The sequence below is a fragment of the Stegodyphus dumicola genome, chromosome X2 (assembly GCF_044657685.1).
Source record: "Stegodyphus dumicola isolate Sdum_Otavi_A_Nest chromosome X2, ASM4465768v1".
In the NCBI taxonomy this organism is placed as follows: Eukaryota; Metazoa; Arthropoda; class Arachnida; order Araneae; family Eresidae; genus Stegodyphus; species Stegodyphus dumicola.
The window spans coordinates 40,865,177-40,887,662 of NC_140781.1; the positions used below are offsets into that span (position 1 = coordinate 40,865,177).

General features: G+C 32.4%; 1 protein-coding gene across 1 annotated transcript in view; it reads left to right on the forward strand.

Moving 5' to 3' along the window:
• The window catches only part of LOC118188311 (transient receptor potential-gamma protein-like), an 82,762-nt gene extending 64,246 nt beyond the window's left edge, over positions 1-18,516 (forward strand). The window contains exons 11-15 of the mRNA XM_035358724.2: positions 3,271-3,466; positions 7,659-7,820; positions 9,132-9,167; positions 12,547-12,727; positions 17,679-18,516. Of these exons, the coding sequence (XP_035214615.1) occupies positions 3,271-3,466; positions 7,659-7,820; positions 9,132-9,167; positions 12,547-12,727; positions 17,679-18,469 (1,366 nt within the window). The 3' untranslated portion in view covers positions 18,470-18,516. The remainder of the gene's footprint in view (positions 1-3,270; positions 3,467-7,658; positions 7,821-9,131; positions 9,168-12,546; positions 12,728-17,678) is intronic.
• The last annotated feature ends 3,970 nt before the right edge of the window (positions 18,517-22,486 follow it).

A 22,486-nucleotide genomic window follows, 5' to 3' on the forward strand; every position in this document is an offset into this window, starting at 1 on the left:
GCCTAAAATGTTTTGCTGTATTTTCAATCCTCAAACCTTCGTAAAAAAAATTCCATTTGCACTAAATTTTCATACGCCTCCAACCTTAGCAGCTAGAAAATCTAATTACTTAAGTAGAGAAGCAATAAGAAAGTAAACGCACACACGGGACGAAAAAAAATTATTGTAAAAGCTGACCGTAGATACGAGTATTTTACCTGCTCTTGTCTGGCAACTTTGAGTATTTAATATGTCTCAGCAAAGGGAAAGAAAAAAATAAATCCAATTTCATTTTAATGTAGAATATTTTAACACGATTTGGAGAGGAAAGAACATAAGAGTTTAGTTTTTGCGGAATTTACTTTAATGTGATATGGTTTAAATTTTTTTAAATGATTCCAGAATGATTATGAAGATGAGTATGAAAATCTCCATTTTTTAACCGGGAGAAAATACTCAAGGAAAATTCTAACAATTTTCATTTCAATAAATGGGATAGTTATGGTCAGCTTTCTCAGATCAGGTTTAACTTTGAAAATATATTAGATGAAAATTTTAAGTATTCCATTCTCCAAATGAAAATTACGCTAACAAACTTATATAATTTCACAAAACATTTCTCTATTTTATTTTACAAACTCGAGGGAAAAGCCTTTTTCTTCTGTAAAAATATTGGTTTACTTTGTTAACAAGTGAATTTAATCAGTTAATAATTTTCTTCGAAAATGTTAATATAAATCCTCTACTTTCAGTTTTCGCAAAAATCCCAACCTGCCGGAGGATTCGCGAATTTTCACTAATTACCATGCGACCGCCCACTCTCTTTTCAACGATTAACTGCCTTAATTATGAGCATTTCGAAAAACAAATGTAAATTGTTGATCAATGTGTGTTTAACTAAAAGCCATTTATTTCGGTCAAGAATTTCTGTGTGGAAATATTAAACAAAATCTCTCTATTCATAACACTGATTAAGGAAATATTTTCACTGCTGTCTTCAGTTCGCCAGCTCTAGTCTCTGATTTTGTGTATAAAGTTAGAAATGTTTAGATTATTTATAATATTTAATTAAAAACATTAACTAAAAATACATCACAAACAATAAGCTAAGACTTCTGATACAAATTATGGGGAAAGAACGTACTTTCGAACATAATAGAACATATTGCGAGCTTTTACATCAGAAACCAATCTTCTTCCGGATGCACTGTTTTTCACTCAAACTGTCTTTTTTTTTTTTCTTTCGCTTTTTACAGTGAGAAAAAGAGAACTGAGCGTATACAGTTCAAAAGCTTTAACTTTTCTAATGTATTTCCCTCCTCCAAGTCCAGTAACTCCTGCTAAAGCTTAAAACGAAGAGGACGATGAGTTAATAGTCAGTGGCCAGAAGGTCTCACTGCTAAGAAATATGAATTAAAAAAAAAAAAGAACTAAAAATAAGGCCCCGGTTCCATGCATTTGTTACTAATAGAAGAACGTTGAATAAAAGAAAAGAACAGTTATGTTAGCTGTAAATACAGACATATTTTATTAAGAAAAAAGAGAAGTCCTGTTAATCCAGCACATTTTTAAATAAAGTTTTATTAAAATGAGTTCTCATGTTTATATAATTTAGCATAATTATTAAAAAATCATTATTAAAATATTTCATCATTGCATAATCTTAATTACTTCCATTAAAATATTTGCGTTGGCAAAATCTAATATTAATAATATTACTATTAGAAAGAACTATACGTACGAATTCCTAATTTTAGACATGTTATTTATTATTTAAGTTAAATATCTATTGTTTATTAGAATAAACGAACTTAGTTCTAAGTTTTCGATGTTATATTCTGAGAGAAAAAAATGTTAGGAAAATTTACTAGACATTACAAAAAATTTTATTACTCATTTTTCTATTAATGCGATTAGTAAGTAAAAATTATTTCATAATTAAAACCACTGAAATGGATTTATTTTTATTTAATGTTTTAGAAGTTTTAAAATGAATAACGACTGCTGAAAAGTAATTGAAAGCATTATGACTTATTTTGACAAATTTCACACTAAACTATGTCGAAATTTTGACATAAATAGTTTCAAATCAAGACTGAATGAAGAATTTTGTAATTTCCATGAACTCCAACATAAAGAAAGTTGTAAAATTAAGAAATTAAGCAATTAAAAAATTCAGTTGCAGCAATGAATTTTCTAATAAATTAAATTTTCAGGGTTGAATCTGTATATTTTTATGTTTATGTATGGGTTGATAAAAAAGTTTCTGTTCGATGGGTCGCTACGCTGATGGTATGACGTTTCAGAATTCTTTAAGAAAGTATGGACGTGTGACGTGTCCATACTTTTCCTTACAGAATAGCATTCACAATTCTCTAAGGAGTATGGACGTAAGACGTATTGCATTTAGAATTCCCTAAGGAGTGTATACACCGGAAATGACTTTGCTTATAAATGCGTCCAAAAAGAAATCAACGCGTAGTCACTTTTCTTTCTTTCTTTTGTTTGTGAAATAATATAATTTTTTATAAATTTGTGGAATAACATAAAAGTCCGCTGGTTATTTTAGCATTGTGATACCGCTACTTGCTACGCTTGATTGGCAGCGACTGACAATCAGTATAAAACATTTCGGTAATCTTCGTAATGATATGATTTTTCTGCACTTTAATGATCGTATTGCAAGTTTTACTCTCTCCTTACCCCCCCCCCCCAATGGTGTGAGCGGAAAATATTCAACAGCAATCGGAAAATCCGGAGTTTTAAACCCGGCGAGGACATTGCACAATTTTCACGCCTCTTGCTCCGAAATAAAAAAAAAAAAAAAAAAAAAAAAAAACTAAAAGCTGTACAGTATTATTAAAGGCAGCAGATGTTGAATGCCACCCAGTGGGAGATCACTTGTTAGTAATCTCACTATGCAATTGTCGCTATAGAAATGCAATTATCGCTATTGTCGCTGTAGAAATCCTCGCATGTTGATCTGTATTGGACGATGACTTAGATAAAGGCTTAATCAATTTAGTGCAGAAGATTAAAAATTAATGCCAGAAGGGCGCGCAGAACTTGTTTGTTCTGTGGTCAATTAACTTTCTGGCTTACTAAAGGCGAAAATGTGTTCAATATTAGAGTGCCAACTGAACGGAAACTATTTTTATAAGTCCTTATATTATATCTTTAAGTGTTTCGGAGATATGTTAGTTTTGGATTTATTAATTTTGCTTGTATATATAAATAACAAACTAATATTAAAAAAAGCTAGATGAACAATAATTCGCTATTCTATTACAGCCTCTTTGAAACCTCTCAGAGTTTATTTTGGGCCAGTTTTGGATTAGTTGAGTTAGAAAACTTCGAACTTACTGGTATAAAGAGTTATACACGTTTCTGGAGTCTCCTCATGTTTGGTTCATATTCTGTTATCAACGTTGTAGTTCTTCTGAACTTACTCATTGCTATGATGAGTAATTCTTATCAAATAATTTCTGTAAGTAAAATTATTACTTATTGTACCTAGTATTTAGTAAATTAGCAAAGTTATCATTTATTATACCCGGTATTCTATTATTTTGTAAAATAATCCGTATGCTGAGGGATATAAATGCTGGAACTGTATACTATCCCGATGAACTCTAACGTATATTAAAAACCTCACTATCTGTTAAACAGATTCAATACGCCAGGCATATATTTCTGAATTTAAACCGATACGTGCACAAGCCCAGAGGCAAGATTTTGCTGCAAAAATTCAGACAAAATGCAAATCCATCCAGAAGCCGAATTTAAAATCATCTTAAAAGTCATCGTTAAAAATATGAATATCGTTAAAAATATGAATATTTTATCTTATAGCTTAGCTAAGTTTATTAGATAAGCTGAAAATGAGAGCCAATTTACCTCAACCTCCATTCGAAATAAAGGCACTTTCTTCACCAGTAACTTCGGTTTCTTAATTCTCCTAATTTTTGAACATGCTCAAAATGTGGCGTTTTTGCAATAACGTGGCAAATTTTAATTTTTTTTCTAAGTTGTGATAATCACATCCAAGTAATCGCAGTTATTCAATTCCCAAAGGAATTATGAAACCTATTTAAAATGGATTCAAAAGAGATATTTTCATGGCGTCTGTACTTACGTATGTATGTATCTCCCATAACTCAAAAACGAGTAGCCTCAGAACGTTGAAATTTTGTATATAGAACTGCTGTAATATGTAGTTGTGTACCTCCCGTTTTGGTTTCAATTGGACGCACAATTTAAAAGTTGTTTAAGTATGGCTAAGCCTAATTTTTCATACTATAGCAGCCATATTTGTTTCCATTTGAAACTTAGCAGAAACTTTTAGTTTTGTGCACCGAAAAATTTGCCTTTTTGCCTGCTGGCCGAATTGCTTGTTTTTGAGCACAAACTCTAATTTTAATTGTAATTTTTATAAAACTGTTTTAACTGTATCTGGTGTTTTATGTTTTTCTATACCTTTCAATATTTAATGAAGATATTTTGAGTTTTCATGTATTTTTGCCTTGCTGCGAAGGGAGAACAGAATTAATTGAATGAGAAATATATCTCTAATGAAATTCGAGGAAATAAGTGTTTCATATTAGCAGCAAATATTGTCGCCAGTCTGTCTCGGACAGAGGAGAATGTTTAAGAGTAGCGCATGCGCATTAGGTAAGCGGCGCTGAATCGTCTGCGAAAAACTGCTTCTTTTTTATTTGTTTAATTTCTTTTATACATCGTTTTATATTTATTATAGCATTTCAATAGAACATTTGGAAACGATTCGATAACTCTTCAGATGATATAATTTTGGGGCATCCTGAGATTTAAAATGAATGAGATATAACGCTGTTAAGTGAACCTAGCGCCAGAGTGTCGCTATGGTAAATAAATATATTGAATTTTAAAGAGTGCATTTATTCTATTCCGGTTTATGCGCCATCGAAGAAGTAGATTTAATTCAATTCAGGAAGTTTAAATTAAATTTAGAAAAGTGCGTATAATTTAATATTCCGTACAAGGAAGTCATGTGGTGTACACATAAGATTTTTTTAAAAAAAGATTACTGAGCAGTGCTATAAACGGAACTGAAGATGATATCATTTACCATTTATGTGGCGGATGATAAAGACGTTTTAAAGAGGAAATAGAGAACGATGACATTCACCTGGACTTAACCTGTAGCAGAAAAAGACCTCTAAGACTTGCCAATAAATTAGGAATCAATATTTGGTTAATATATATTAGGATAAGATAAAATGAAAATAATGTTTTTCAATTGTTTAATCTTTAATGTCATTTTTGAGATTGAATTTTTCGCAATCATTTTAAAATGCATAAAAGCTGACTCCCAAACATCAATGGAGAAAAACCTATTGCTAAAATTTCTCAGTTTATACACGGAAATATATGGCAATTGCATGATTTTTTCCCATGATTCTACTTATCTTTACTACTAATAATCAAATTTATGAATACTGCACACTGCATCTGTCACTTGTAATTAACTTAGGGTTAATACGGAAAACTTCGTTCTCGAAATACATGCATACAATTTTCTGACGCTTATTATAAAATTACTTAGTATAAATTTATCATAAAATTTAAATTATTATAAATGCTTAATAGCTATTATAGAAAACGTTCAGTGGTAGAGAAAAAAAGAGTTTATATAGTTTACCTATTATGTATTACATTATATGCATCTATTTTATATTTATCACTGTTATTACTCATGCCTGTATCACTTTATCTGCTGCCTAAGAAGACGCTCTCTGGGCCTTGTTCAGTGAATGTTTTTAATGTCCTCTATGCACATAAAAGCCCTAAAACCCTTTGGCAAAACGTCAGATGTTAAGCAAATGGTTTCATGTTGAAACTTGTCAAGCTAATACATATGTTAAGCATCTGCTGCATCATTCACCCTAATCTTTCTTCCCATTAACTTAAGCCTAATTTCTTTGATATTAACTTTAATTGTTAGTAATTGTATAGAAGTTCCAAGATTGAGATGATTGGAGAAATCCTGATGACTGTACAGACACTTCCTAGAGTTTTGGATTCAGTTTCATCTCGTGTCAATAAAACAAATCACAGAATACAAGTTGAAATGCTGTAAAAATTAACAGTCTGTGTTTAAATGTATAAAATTATACAAATGCTGAATCATTTTGGAAAACAAGAGAAATTCAAGAGAGGTGCAATTTTAATAACAAACCGAATTAAATAATAATCTTCTAAAGAATACTAAATACCCATTAGTCACCAGGTAATCATTGTACGACTGTTGTACATATAATTTCATAGTAATAATGAAAATCTTTGTGGAGTAGCCACAAACCTCATACTTGTAAAAATTCACAATATCTTATAGAAATATACATATATTTAAAGCAATAGCAATAAAACAAGATATGCACGTAATTGAAAAACATATGACATTTTTCATCGGCAAGATCACGCTTGTCTATGCATTTTTGCTGATAAGGGCACTAAGAAATGAATAGTTTCAAGCTTCGTGTATGCGAGAAAATGGATCTCCATTTTTCAATCGAGTAAATTTTACCATTTATTTTCTTCGAATCGTTTCTTGCCCGGTTAGAAATAGTAGTCGAGACACAGAAACTGCAGCTCTGATTTTCAGAAATGTTCCCTAAATTCTGGACTCGATAATTCGAGTCAGAAAATTTTCTTCTTATTTCCTTCCATTCTGCCTAAGTTTTATCGTTGGGCTTCTCCCCTCTGCAATGAAATGTTTTTATATATGTATAGCTAGAAACAGATTTATGACGTGAGGAGGCCGATATCATCCAAACTTTGGGGATCTCTCATCTTCAGACGCAGAGTATGTTTACTGTTTTTTTAGGAATTAAGAACTTAGATACCTCTTGTAGAGGATACAGGTGAAAACATACCGGATGAAAACGTCGAGGAGAAAACTACGCAGGGCGAAAACGTCGCCATGCAAAAAATCAACAAGAAAGAAAGCAAGGAGGAAACATCGTGCTACGAAATGTCGTCAAAAATAAAGCGATTTAAATATTTCGCAGTTTAAAAGCATTGTTGTCGAAAATATCGTAGTAAAAATTAAAGCATCCACAAATCATCGCATGACGATAACGTCGCAGACATGTGTTTTAAGACTTTAAAAATTCGCATATTTCGCATAATGATTTGTGACCACTAGGAAGAATGAGAAATGTTTTTACTTTTATTTTTTACATTTTTTAATTAACTAACAAATGTTTGCTGAAAAAATAAGAAGGAAATTTAAGCATTCAGAGACTGAAAATGAGTAGAAAAATAATTCTAGGTGTAGCAGTTAATAGAATGTTAAACTTTTGTAATTAACTAATAAATGACATGTATATTTCTTTTAATGTAGGACCATCTTAATAAAATCTGCCCTAAGCTATTATATTGCTCTGAAGTCTTTACATACATCAGTTCTCTCAACTGTAACAATAAATTGGCCAAAATAATAGGCCTAAATAGTCGTGAAGCCCTTAGTTGAAATGTTTTATGACTGTACTTCTTTGATGCATATTATTTTACCCATTTTCTATTTTCAACTAAATTTTGCCTTCTGCACATCTCTTTCATTTTCCCCCTTTAATTTCTGTCTGCCTTTAAATTTTCACTTTAATCCTTGACTCGCTATTTTGCTCTACTATAATAAGGAACGTTCAGACGTCGAGTGGAAATTTGCGAGAAGTAAATTATGGATGAGTTATTTTGAAGATGGCTCAACAGTTCCTCCACCTTTCAACATATTTCCAACACCAAAACTTTTAAGACGATTTTTAGTATGCAAGGAGAAGCCAGCATCAATGTCGCTTAAGGTGAGATTTTTTTTATTATTATTATACACAGTTTCATAAAAATATTACTGAAATGTTGTACTTAAAATTTGAAAATAAATTTGTGTTCCCTATTAGAGGAAGCATAAATTTACAGTAAGTAAGTCAAATATTTCGAAAAGTCATCTGACTTCAAAACTTCAAATTATCATATTTTCAAATGAATATTAGTTTACTACAACATTAATATTTAAGATTAATTTTATGTTAAGTAACTGCACAGTGCTTCAGGATATTTAATATGGTTTATATCCCGTTGAATTTTATTACGAAAATGTGAAAACTCTTTGCGTAAAATTGTGTCCTTTTTTTATGTCTGAAGTGTATTATAAAGTATTTTATGATTTATAATACACAAAATTATTGACATTTTTTGCTTCAAAAAATTTAAAAAACAACTTTATATTGATGCGATGAATATTTGCTTTCTTTTTAATTTAATAGAACCCTAATCTCTTTTACGTTTTTTTAATATTTAGTGCATTATAAAGTAAAGAACTTAAAACTTAAATTTTAAATTTCTTTCCTTTTCATTTATAATTATGTATCCTTTCTCACTTATAATCATTTATTATTGTGCTAATTTTGTAATGTGTAGTTTTTTTATCTATAATTTATATAATTTAGAGTATTAAGTCTTTTGAGGAAACGCTGATTTCGAAGTGTACAATTGACTAACATATTGCTACATCTGCTTCACTGAATAATTAAGCTAATTTTATCATTCAAATATACTTAATCAACAGGTTTATTCTGTGCAAAACTATTTCTATCATAAGTATACTTTTTATATGCCCGAAAGTTTCCTTTCCTGAAACAAATTCTATGTTTTTCAAGATTCATAAACAACCCAGTTGATAAAGAATATTAGATTATGAAAAAAGAATTCCATGTTTAGTCAGAGTAATAATTCAGAATAAGGTTAAAACTCTTTTTATTTCAATGTTTATGTCTTTTTGTAACTAATAATACATTATAATGCAACTAAACAAGAATCTATTAGAAAGTAAATTTTAAAATCATGAACGAAATTCGAAGTAACAGTTCTTTACAGGAAGACTTCGAGCTTTAATCCCAAGTCTTATGGGCCTTGGATTTAATCAGATCCTAGAAATGAAAATTTTATAAGAAAGACTTAGAGGTAGTACCTTTGCGCAACATTCGCAGATAAAATTTAAAGTGTTTCAGGAATCTTGCAAATAATTTTCTTGTTATTCTATACATTGCATGATAACCATGATGTTAATATAGTTAAATGCAACTTATGAGCTGATAAGTTGAATTTTTTTACAGGTAAAGGAGGAACAGGAAAGGGACTTTAAATATAGGGTAAGAAACTATAAAACATTTTTTATTATTCTGCAACGATTCCTATTCAAAAACAAAATGTTATAAATTGTTCAAACAATGAATAACTGGCAACTGAAATATAGCATTTAAACTAGATTTTTTTAAAAATTTCTTTCGATATATCTTACTTATGCGGACAAGTAAACTCTTCTTTTATTACATTTAGTAAAAATAATTTGAAATGAAATTTTTAAACTGACTTGTTTATAAATTTTATAAACATGCAAGTCATTAACGTAGTTACAGATATCGTTAATCGAAACTGTTGTTATCCAAGGCGCAATTTCCTACACGTATAATAATGGTAATCGATTAATTCTTTCAGGCATAGTGAAACAACAACCATAGTGCATGTAAAATATACGAATAAAATTTCTCATTTGCCACAAAAATTTATCATTAACGAAATGAATATTTCCCGAATGCTGTTTTGAAACGTCAGTCTTCGTCAGAAGGACAATTTGGCTCACCCCAGAGTTTTTGATTGATGGGCCTATGAAAAACACGTTTAGGGTTAACTTTTCCCGCTTCTTTATAATTTTTCTGAAAAATTCGAATAGTTCCCATTTAACAGATTTGCATATTAAAACACCAATATTAGAATAAAAGACATTGAACTTCTTGAATGCTCGGGAATTCTCTGAGTGGTAGCTAAATATTGGATTTGCCGTGCAGTCTCCACTTGCATTTGCTGCTAAAAGCAATGTTAATCTGTCGTTGATTGTTTATATCCCAGGAAATGTTTTTCCTTCTCTTGTTAACAAATGCCTTCTTGGGCATTTTCTTCTAAAATATCCCATTCTCATTAACTGAAGACTTGCCAAGGTAGGTATTCACAATGTTCTATAATTCTTGTTAAGTCACTGACAGATTTACCTGCTGCTGCTTTGACAGCACAGAGAGGTAGCTAGTGGTGCTTTGTCTGCACTAGTTGCCTCTCCGTGTTTAGTTACACTGTGAATTATTCTCTTTTTAAAGTTGTCAAACCAACTTTGGCTACCTTTGAAATCGTCATCAGTAAACTCAGAGTTTGATTCCGGAGTCTTCACTTTCAAATTTTCATAAATCTGCCCAACCTTTCTTGCAGATAGTATTTTGAGATGTAATATACATTTGTTTTACTTTGCTTCGAATTAGCAATACATTTTCTATTTCCATCAAAAGAAGACCTCGGAGATTCAACCTTGAAGTTCGCTTAGAAATCTCAGCTACCATAAGTTCTCCTATCTTAGCCAAAATATTTGATATTATAGAATAGCTAGTTTTATACTATATTCAACCTAACTGCATAAATTTCATTTTCTCAATATTTTGCTATGATTTCTTTCTTCTGATCAATGCAGAAAATTCCTTCCCATCTCCCGCTAGCTCTCTTGTTGGTAACAAGGTAAAAAATTCAATTTGTTAAACAAAGATACGCAATTTATTCTTACAAATATGTACAACACTAAGATAAGTAATACAAAGAACATATAAGATACAACACTAACCGTTACCGTTATACACATTCATAGCAGCAGATTATCTCGTCTTAAAGTGGCTTTTATGTGGTGTAAATGTGGTCGAAACTTGGTTTTAAGTCTCTCGATACTATGCAATATACGGGTTATATCTGGAACACATTAATTAACCAGCTGATATAAGGATTTTTTAAATTACTCGACAGCCGCTAGATGGTCCTGAAACAAAATCAAATTAATACCGTATTCAATTAAAGAGAAAGTATACCATTTAATACATAAGTGTGTTCAAGGAACATTGTTGTAGGTATGAATATTTTGTACAATATAAATACGATTTTCTCAAAAACTCTCTGCCGTCTGTGCCTATATATAGGGGTTTTCCTCACGTTTCATCGAAATCCGCCACCAGTTCACGATGCTTCGTAAATCAAAGCCTGCGTCGTTACCCAAGGCATACTTTACTTGCGGTAACTCGTCGTTAAACAAGTAAGCCGTTAACTAAGGCCGTCATTAACCAAGGTACCACAGTATTAGGTATTTTTATAACATCGCAGGCTGTTTTAAGCATAAATTTATTCATTTTATTTCCGATTTTATTAAAATAACTTGAAAAACTTTTCTTTAGTCTAAAACGTAAGCGCAGCAAAACGGGGAATATTATCCCATGTTCACAGCCGCCCGGACGGTATATTGGTTAGGGAAGCCTATTGCGATGCTGAGGAGCCCGGGTTCGAATCCCGGAAAAGGCATGGCTGTAATTGTCCGTCCCTTCGTAGGAGGTAACAGTGGCCCACCTATTAGATGCTCCCACAATAAAATAGCCATCACTTCTGCATTTGTAGTGGCCAAGCCTAAGTCGGCTATATGCCCGTCAATGAGGGGAATCTTAGATTCATTAACGGCAGATCAGCGGCCTATTGGCTAAAGCGATGAAACTGAGGTATGTTTGCTTTAATATGGATGGAAAGCAGACACTTTCTTTGCATTCTGGTGCAGCTGTTATTAGGTCGTAACATCGACGCCAGCAAACCACTCGGCAGTCGCGAGAACATATACCTGCTTTGAAGTTGTCTTCGTTTCTGTCATCTGCAAGAACAAGCCAATTGGCTGTTAGAAGGCAAACTGGAAAATCATGTGTTGGCATGTAACCTTAATGTGTTTTGTCATAATCAAATAATCCAGTCTATTTCACGCGCACTGAATTTAATTTTAAATCGTTTTTATGTATTTAAGGATTCCTTACACAGATTTTTATCTGCAGCTTTAGCACGTAAAAAAAAAAAAGGGGGGGGGGAGTCATAGTACCTCCCAGCATTTATCTCTCTAATAGTAATATTAACGACGTAAAACAGAAATTATTTCAGACTCAAAATGTTAAACTATTTTAACAGAAGTGTTTAGCAAGAAAAAAAATTACGCTATGATTTAAGTATTAAACAATTATTGCATCTGTAGGACAAAATTAAAAACGTTTTCGATATTTCGAGAGTTCTGCAGTTGTATTCTTAAATTATAAATTATTTTATACTAAAATAGGATCCTTTTATGTATATATCTAATTTTTGTTTGCATAAGTGGTACATTAAATAAATACCAAACTTTCAAGAGAATGAAGTAAAATCAAATTGGTTACCAAAAACCATTCGTTAGCCGCACAAGCACATTCACATAAAATAAATAAATAAGTGAATAAATTTTTAAAGGATTTTTTAAAATTTATTGTTCAGAAATCATGAAAATATCAGATTTTTCTTTCTTTTTTTCGCAATTTTAGAATATCATATCATTTCAGAATAGCATATAATAAGTATTTAGGAACCTAAATACTTTTCAATTACTTATTTCATAATTTGGAGCAAGCTTTTAATTTTTTGTATATGTCTATTCTCTTTTAGTCTGTGATGAGGTGTTTGATCCGACGGTATGTAACAACTCAGCAACGAAAAGCAGAAGAAACTGGCGTGACGGAAGATGATGTGAATGAAGTGAAGCAAGCGGTGACGAGCTTTAGAAGCGAGTTGTTCGACATACTCAGAAAGAATGGCATGAAAGGTGTTGTCAGTGCTTCGGAAACATGTAAGTATTGAACTAAAAAAATAGATATCTAAACACAGTAAATATTTATGTAAATGTTTCGTAAATACTTGCGCAAGATTTTATCGTTGACCAGTAATCGAGCTTGTGATATCAGTTACGTTCTCTCAGGCCACTAAGCTGTTTTTCCCATTATTTCCGTGCTTAAGGATCGTCATGTCGATAACACGTTCATTTTAACTCAAATGCAAAATCCGATCATTTGTTCATTTCGAGTCAAATGAGTAATGATTCAGCTGAGCATAATTTATATCAGATCCTGGTGAACGGCTCGAAATGGAGAAGTCTTCCATTCGTAAATGAATATGAAGTTGTCCATCTACGGCACAGTTTTTTTAGAAAGGTCTGCACGATCTCGGAATTTTTTAACTATAATTATCGAAATATTTGGTAGTTAAAAATTTAATAAAAGCATTCAAAATCGAAAATATAAATTTTTATTAAAGTTCGTGAAACATATTAAAATGTTGCACGAAATCGCACGATTTCGAGAAACTTAATTAATTACCATTGCATTAATATGTCTTTGCTTTGATTCTGGTTTCCGCTTAGTAAATCGAGAGCCCTTACAAGAATTGATTTTGAAAATTCAAAAAAACACTCTAATTAGGAATTAAGTACAGATAGTTTCCAATTCTATGCCAATCTGTCTTTTGACGCCAATTTGAAAAACTTTTGTTGAGCTCATTCTTTCACTGAGGAAGAGTATTTGAAATACATCAGATTAAAAATTCTTAGTTTTAAAAATAATAATAAAAAGAAGGCCTCCCCCTAAAAAACAAAAACAAAAACAAAAAAATAAATAAATAAATAAAAAAATAAAAAAAAAAGGTTAGGGTTTGATGGAGATTACATGTGAAAAGAACGGCTTGGAAGAATAAATTAATTCCTTACAAGTGCATTCAAAGCTTTCCTCTGCGAATGTTATATTAAGAATCATAGGAAATATTTCGAAATACACTCTTTAATAGAATTATAAAATTAAAAAAAATATATGTCCTATATTTCCAGAAAGAATTAACTTTGCTTCCCTATTTAAAAACCGTTCTACGGGCATATTCGACTTCTTTTTCGATATTACTTAGTAGTTTGCTTTATATAAAAGACATTAGAGCCGGGACAAGGGTTAGCCAAGCGAGGCACTTGCTTCAGGTAAATCACTAGAATGGGCGTCAAATTGGTCATACGAATTCAAAAATTACTTTAATTATGTTTCTAAATTTGTCAATTATTATTAGGAGCAATAAGCTTTAGCAAACTTAAATTAATAAAACAATAGGAAAAATTGCAAGAAAGTCTGGTAATTAATGCAATGTGCCTTTCGATGTTATTTCTTGTTTATCAAAAAAGAATTTTTCAACATTTTCATTTGAAAGTTATAAATAATTGGCTATATTATTTTTCTGAATTTATTAAAGCTACGGTTAAAAAATACTTTAAGAATGATGGTATAATTTTGGTATAAGTATTATGATATTTTGATTTAATACATTTACATTTGTTTCATGCAAACACGGAGAGAAAGGTTTTGGTTTGAGTAAAAAAGTTTCAGTTCCCAATTATTACGTCATTAGCGTTGCGCAGGTCATGCAAAAAGGAATGATCTATAAATGACGCATTCGAGAGAAGTTGTTACGATTTTTAGAATCGAGAGGAAGAATTAAAGAGTTTACCGTTAGTTTAAATTATAATTTTTATTCACACACATATATATATATAGGGGCGCGCATTTACCTTTTTTGCCTCAGGTGAAAAAATATTTTGGCACGGCTCTGCAAAACATTATTCTTCATTTGGCTCCAAAGAAACCACTATACCCCTAAATAACTTCTTTCATTCGCACGTTTTCAATATCTATCACGTGCTACAAATTTTATAACTTTCAGACAGGCAGCCCTTGAATTAGAGTATAATTACACCCATCCGGTATTAGCTTTCATGCATATGAGGAAGAATATTAAAAAAAAATTAAGCGAAGGATTTTATTCAAAATCGAACCTTACCAATCTAAAAGTAATCCGAACTTGAATTATAATAAAAAAAATTTTTCAAAACTCTTGTAGGCTGATAAATTAATAAAATATAATGCTTGAATCTCATCTTTGAATTTCCTACAAATTGGCTTCTTAAATAAAATTAATTGAAATGTAATACTTAATGACTGATAGAAGCGCATGATAGCAATGATGTTACAAACTAGTTTGCAAGGCCCACCAGCGGCCGAGTGGTAAAAGCCGCTGAACACTGTTAGTTCGGTTCGGAATTCGAGTTCCGGCAAACGGGCTGCCTGCATGGGCGTTTTCGTGGTTTTCCCCGTGTGTATCGTGGATACGAGCCAGTTTCCTTAAAAAAACCTCCACCGGGCATCCCTCCCTTTCCGGGCGGAGCACGTAATAAGTAAAAGAAAAAGAAAAACTATTTTGTAAGCAATAATTAGCAGTCACTCAATGCACTTACGAAATTACTAAAAGTATTTAAGTCATTCAAAGATTGGCTGTCTCTAACTATGTGGTGATTAGCAAACTCACTGCCGTTGGGGTCGACTTCGAATCCTCAGGTATGAACCGTTGGGACTACAGTGGCGTTGAGGAATAAAGGTACTACTTAAAAAATAACGTGATCCGAGAGTCCTAGAAAGGCTGGCGAAAGGGAGTGGGGATGAGAGACTCGGTTTTCATCACTTAAGGTGCTGTCACACAAACTGGAATTAAGTTAAGCAGTTAGGTCTCGTGTTTCTTACCTCAATGAAATAAAAAAAATTTAAAAAAAAAATAGCATAGTGTTAGCGCTTGTGATCTTGCATAGTGTTAACGCCTGTGCTCTTACATAGTGTTAGTATGGAAGTTTCGAATATGGCAGTGTATGGAAGTTTCGAATATGGTAGTGTAATGACTTAAATGAGTCAGTTTATGATTTTTTGACAAGACAGCAGTGTGTTTGTGTTAAAAGGCAAGCTTAAGACAGCAGTGTGTTTGTGTTAAAAGGCAAGTTAGCTTTCTGCAGTCTACCACCTACTCTAATAACTTGAGATTCATCTAAAAAGGGACATAAAAATTTTAACTGACTATTTTTACCTACTTCCCTTTACTTACTTAACTCCTTGAATCCTCAGGAAAGCTTTGATGTTGGACTAAGTAATTTATTTTCGCTTAACGAAACCTCATCTACTGTCAGATGACATACTTGTTTTTCTTTGGATCTATAATTTCTTATAAATCTTAAAACATAAGCAAAAACATTAGTTAACTTAGCATAACAATTAGTAATACTAAAAACATAATCCAAAAGAGAATTGTTAACAGTTATTGTCAAATTTACATTAGAAATAAGTTTCAGTTCTCGCACATAGTTGTCATTTTAATTTTCCAAGCTATTATTAACACTATTATAATTAATGACCTATTGTTGCAGAGAATTTGGTCCTTGAAATCATAAATAGTTGTCAACAATAATTTCCGGGCTCAGACCACGAGAAATTAGGTCAGCAGGATTGTCTGTGGTTCTGACATGTTGCCAGAAGAAATCCTTAGTTAGTTCTTGGATACGAACTATTCTATTTGACAAACATTTTTAGAAGATGAGGAGATGTAGCAATCCAGGCTAACGCAATTGTTGAATCCGTGTACAGAATAACTTTGTCAAAATATAAACTCAAAGATGTTATTATGTTATTACCTTACACACAAGTTTGGAAAGGAGCTCTGCTGCACACAACTCCAGACGAGAAATTGTTATTGCTTTGATAGGTGATACTCGAGATTTGCTGCAAAGTAAAGTCACTTTAACTTCACCAGTTTCAGAGACACAACGCAAGTAAATTACCCTACCATATCCAAACTTTGAAGCATCAGCAAAACAGTGGAGCTCAATTTCTTTAGTTGATTCTATCAGAACGTAATGAGGGACTTTGATTTGTCTCAACTCTGGTAGGGCCTTTTGAAATGTCTCAACTCTGGTAGGGCCTTTTGAAATGTCTCAACTCTGGTAGAGCCTTTTGAAATGTCTCCCACTCTTGTCGCTCTTTGAAAGGAAGTGGATCATCCCACTCTAGACGTAAAAGCCACAGCCTTTGCAGGAACAGCTTGGCACGCATGATTACAGGTCCTAGGAAACCTAAAGGATCAAACAGTTTAGCAATATGTTATGTTCTTTTATTGAAAACATATTTTAATTAATTTAAAAATTAATAATAGTTGGTGTTTACTAATGACGTGATTATTACTGAAAGCTGTCTTCACCCGCCGTTGGGTCCAAATTCGAATACTTGAAAAGTTATCAATGGCTGGGACTACACAATTTTTGTGGAATCAAGATATTTAAAGTGACTCGATCTAGAAGTATTATAGAAAGATTGGCAGTAGGGAGTGAGACTTAAGAGACTTTCGGGTTTCATCCGTTAAGATGTTCTCATACAACTTAGAATGAGGTTTAAGCAGATAAATCTCGTGTTCTGTGCCTTTATGAAATAATCGAATCCAGTCCCTTCAAATCTATGTAGACTGCGATAATCTTTATTAAAGGCACATTTTTAACAAAAATTTAGCAGACAGCATCTTATTCAAAAAATTAGTAGGTATTTAATTAAGCTTTTTAAGTTTAAAATTTAAAGCAGTTGCAGTCATTTGATTTCAAATACGATGTAAATTTTGATGGTATTAATTCTGAATCACATGCTCATCTTTTGTGCGTCAGGAGATTTCCTAAACTATTAATGGAGAAGGCTCGTAAAACATAAGATACGAAAAATAATCAACAATTAAAATGTGCCTTATCACTTTAGGAGTAACAATAAAGTGTTATCCATTAAAAGATAACTGTAATATTTCCTTTTTTTTTTTTTTTTTTTTTGTTTTATATATATAAAAACAAAGTGAATTTCCACTTTTTTTTTTTTTTTTTTTTTTTTTTTTTTTTTTTTTTTTTTTTGTTGCAGTGAGTCGCAAAGAACGACTGAGAGAAAGGCGGTTGTTGAAAGATTTCAATATTGACTTGGTAGAAAGTGTTATGGAAGCATTCATGAAAGATTCTGACACCAAAAACAAATTCGGGCTCATTCGTCGCTTAACAGGAAAGAGAGAGAATGCGAAGAAAAACTGGAATGCTATAGTAGGAGCAGCTCGATCCAGGCAAAATCCAATCGGTAGAACAAATTCCGTGCACACAAGCGGAAGCATCAAAGAGCTACGTGACAAAGTTTTTCAAGAAGAGGAACTTCCAAGAGCTAGAGGAGTTAGGAGATTTGCAGCTGCAGCCAGAAGAGTTTTACACGATCAAGCTACAAGAAGTAACATGTATGAGAATACGAACAGCATAGCATCTATCGAAGAAGAAGTTCCTGGCACGTTCTCAGCCAGTGTAACGCCTAGAAACTCAGTACCTCAAGAAGCCGTAAGCGAGGAATCAAGAAGGCAGTCCACAGATGAATCTAGTCACTCAAAATCTAATTTACAAGTTCATAAGCCAGAAAGTGCTGTTATAAATTTAGAAAATACTCAAAGTAGTGGTAGCTCATCAGGTGCGGTACAGTCTCCGAGTTTGAAGCAAGGTCCGAAGGTTCAAGGACTAATTTCCAGGTTTGATCCATCCGAAGAAATTACAGCTTCGCCAGAAATACGCAGGCATTCGGCTCCACCAACTGATGGAAAGAATGCAAGTGAGCAACTATCGCAACGGAGAGGTGCGAAGGTTTTCCCTAAGACTGATGAAAATGTAGGATGGCTGTGAATGCACTTTTTGTCTGTATTTTAATAAAGATATCTAGAAAACTAGAATATTTGTTCGAATACTGAATTTAATGTATACTTTAACAACCTAAATACATCAGATCTTTCTACAAAAGACGATGATGATGATTCGTAGCTCGGTTTAAATTTTAAGTTTCAAATGTTTTCTTTTCGGATTATTACGAGAACTATAAATAAGTAAATTGCTGAATTTTTTGTTAAATAAAATGTTTAAAAATAAATGCAATTTTAATTTTTTAGGTTCATGTACATTAATAACATTAGCAAAAATAAATAAGAAATAAAACTCATTGAGAATGATCTTGAGCAGTATTAGTTTCATTAATATCTTACACTGCCCAGTTTACTAAAATAATAATAATAATAATAGATCTATTATTTCAAATCAGTTTTTTGGTAATCTGTTAAAAATAACGTTTCCGAAAAATGTGAATACGTGAAAAAATATTATAGCATAAATATTATTTTATTTTGTCAGTCTTATTTGAAAATGATGAATTTGCATGACCTGTTAATTAAGTATTACTGTGTTTTATTATTATATAAAGTTACTAATCTGCAGCTCTTAATTATATTTATGCTTGCAGTAAGAAGATTTTGATATTGCAATATTTGTTTATTGAATTAAAATAAATTTTGTTTGGTATGAAAGTTGAATTAATAAAAAAAAGCTTTGGATTCAGAGGAACGAAACATGTTTTCGACTCTCATTAATCAACTTGATTTAAGGCTTCAAAACACTTTTCCCTTGACAAGTTCTGTTTGAAGCGTCAAACAAAAGAGATTAAAACTTATTATGTTTGGTTTTGTTATGTGCAAATTTTATGTGTTTTATATGATTTTACTCCTTGAAGTGAACATTACTTGATTCCGATTTTGTAATTTTCTTTAATTTGCGTTCTACACAGTTTATAATATAACCCAGAGAAATTAGGTTGGACCTTCAAAATTTTTCATAGGGAATTTTATTCTTTTTCGTTCCGAATTCTTTTGATATATTGATATATGTAGCATATATATATATATATATATCCGTGCGTGTGTGTAATAGATTTTTGTAGTAAAACACAGGCTCTTGAATCCGTAATGAACAGCGAGAATTTTGATGGCTTAGAGATGTTGAAACTCCGATCCACAATGAATAAGAAATTTGGCAGTCGAAGTAGATTTAATTTAACTTTTATTTCAGCAAGGATATGTTGCGACCACAAACAAGTTGGTACATTATTTATGCCTGTTCCCAAAGTTTACATGTTTGATAAATTTGCAGTAAGAAAGAGGGAGCAGACAGACTGCAGTCCAGCTAGGCCAAAACGTAGAAAGCAAGTGTGTTATGTTCAGAGTGAAATCTTAATTCAGACTGAATTAGTTTAGGTTCTCAATGCATTTTGAATCAAAATGAATTGCCAGAAATACTGCTGAAAAATTAGTATTGGCTGTTTGACTTTTAGTTTCATTTACATCATCAGAATTATGTAAGATACATATGACATGAATTAATCTAGAAATGTCGCAGTGCGGAGAGATTACTGGTTTTTAGAATAGAGAAGGAAAATTAATTTAAATTGCTAATTTAATCTTTTATATATTCTTTATTTTTCTTACATATATATATATATTTCGACAATAAGTTTATTGTATTTTTAAAGGTGTTAATATGTGATTAGAAGCAGAATCATTTAAGAATGCAGTATAATGAATTATAAAATTTATAAATACGAAATTTTAGAATATTAGAAATTGAAATTTTTGACAAAACGTAAGAATACACTACAATGGATAAGAGTTAATGATTTCTTTTTTTACAATATACGTTTCATCATTCTGATATGCTTCAGTTATGTTGTGATTTTTAAACAAAAGAAATGATTAAAAACTATATTGTACCACAACAGAATGTTGAAAAAAAAAAAGGAAAAAGGAGGGAACTATTTAAAATTAATAATAAACTGGACGTCTCTGCGAGGAAAAGAGGTTGCATGGTCCCGTTCACTTCTCCGGCTATTCAAGATGTATTTAAATTCAAATCCAGTCAGAGGGGGTGAGCCTGTGTTGATATCTGTTTCGTATTCGGTCGGATGTAGAAAGTTAATCCCTTAATGCTCCCCATCCCTGAATGTGGGGGTTGCGTCACCAAAGCGGGATTTTACTACATTAGTGCTTTCGTTCGCTTGAGGTCGCGCATCAAGGCATTGATTAAAAAGGAAACTGGCATAAGCGTCAGGGCTCTGAATAATAAATCACCAGCTTATTGCTCTGAATTCAACGTAATTGAATGGCACAATAATAAATTTTAGTTACTTTGGGTGTTAAAACTAAGTGGGCATTTGATCTTCGCTCTTACGTAGAATTTACATAGAATTTACAGTTCTACTAAAAATTTTGTAAGAGCGAAGATCGGGTGCTCGCTTAGTTTCAAGGACTTTGCGGTCATATTTCTTTTATTCGAATCATACTTTATAGAGAATTGCAGTATAATTAATTTTGTATAATTACCGTCCAGACTTTCTGGGATAGTTAACCTTCACTATTTCTCTACCTGTAAATTTACGTCTTATAGATTATGTCATTCGGAAATAAACTTCGAATTAGAAGAATATTTACACATCCTACTGAATAAGCTTACTTTCCTAAATCTGAAGAACGTTTTTAAGGATTTGCTTTGCGGTGGATGACATCACCCATTTCATGCCTGTGCATGCTTTTGTTCGAAAATGGCGGATTCAGGGAAAAACAAGATGGCGGCGTAAGGAAAGAACCAACCAAAACTCTGAAAAATAATGTCATGGCTTCTTGTCAACATTTTTTCAGACAAAGGAAAAAGTTTCTTCGTGGGTGTAGAAAGGTAGTTTTCTCATTTCATTGCAAAACATAGACGACTGTACTTCGAGGCAGTCACTCTTAACTCTCAGCATACTCACTATGACTGAAAACAAATTTGACAATCTGTTTATATTGTCCTATTTTAAAGATTTTCATAACAAAGAAAAAGCAGATTCCTTCTTTACGGAATTGTGTGCTCATCCCTTCCGTCCCTTAAACCTGAATATTTACGGACGGCAATACGTTCCAGCTCGACTTTGCTGCTCCTTCGGGGATAATGATGGACTCACCTATAGTTTTTCGGGTACGTCGGTCGCCGCCCAAGCCCTGGACTCCTACGCTGCAGAAAATTAAAAATGAAGTTGAAGCACTCACCCACGAAAATAATTACGTTCTGCTCAACAAGTACCCTGACGGAAAAGCCAAGATCTCCGCGCACAGAAACGCTGAAAGGACGCTAGACCCTTCGTGCTGCATTCCCATGTTGAGTTACGGTTCTACGTGAGTGATGAATTTTACGAGGGAGAATTATATGACTCATATTCTAAGTCTGGAACACGGATCACTTCTAGTGATGAAACCCCCTACGAATGTAGTCTGGAAACACAGTATCCCATCCCAGCCCCAAGTGAAGACTATTCGATTCTGACGTTTAGAAAAATTTTACTTGCGCAAGTGAAGCGTTCGTTTGATGAAATGGAATTTAATTATTACGATGACATGATTAATTCCGTAACCTCAACACCGTGTATGAATAAAAAGATTTTTCCGCACAAGAAAAGAACGTTTAGAAGATGAGATACTCAAGATACCCTAGAACGACTGGCTGAGTCGGCACGCAAATTCACGCTTATCATCAAAAATATTTCGCTCTGCTTCAAATGACGAAACTTTGCTGAAGCTTGATTCTTTGCCAAAGAATAATGTTTCATTTTCGGAGAAGATATTTTTGTGACTGTATCGTGCTTCTTTGGTTTGATTCGTGTTCACGTGACTGATGAGACTGATGTGAATGATGAGAATGAACTGCTACATCCTACCAAAGATGGAGTTTCGCTGTTTCCACTAGTATAGAAAATAATTTTGCGATCATGCAAATACATTTGCTTCCTTTGAAGGTTCTGTCATTGTTCCGATTGTAAAGAAAGATGTGTGCCTTTCGAAACAAGATGTC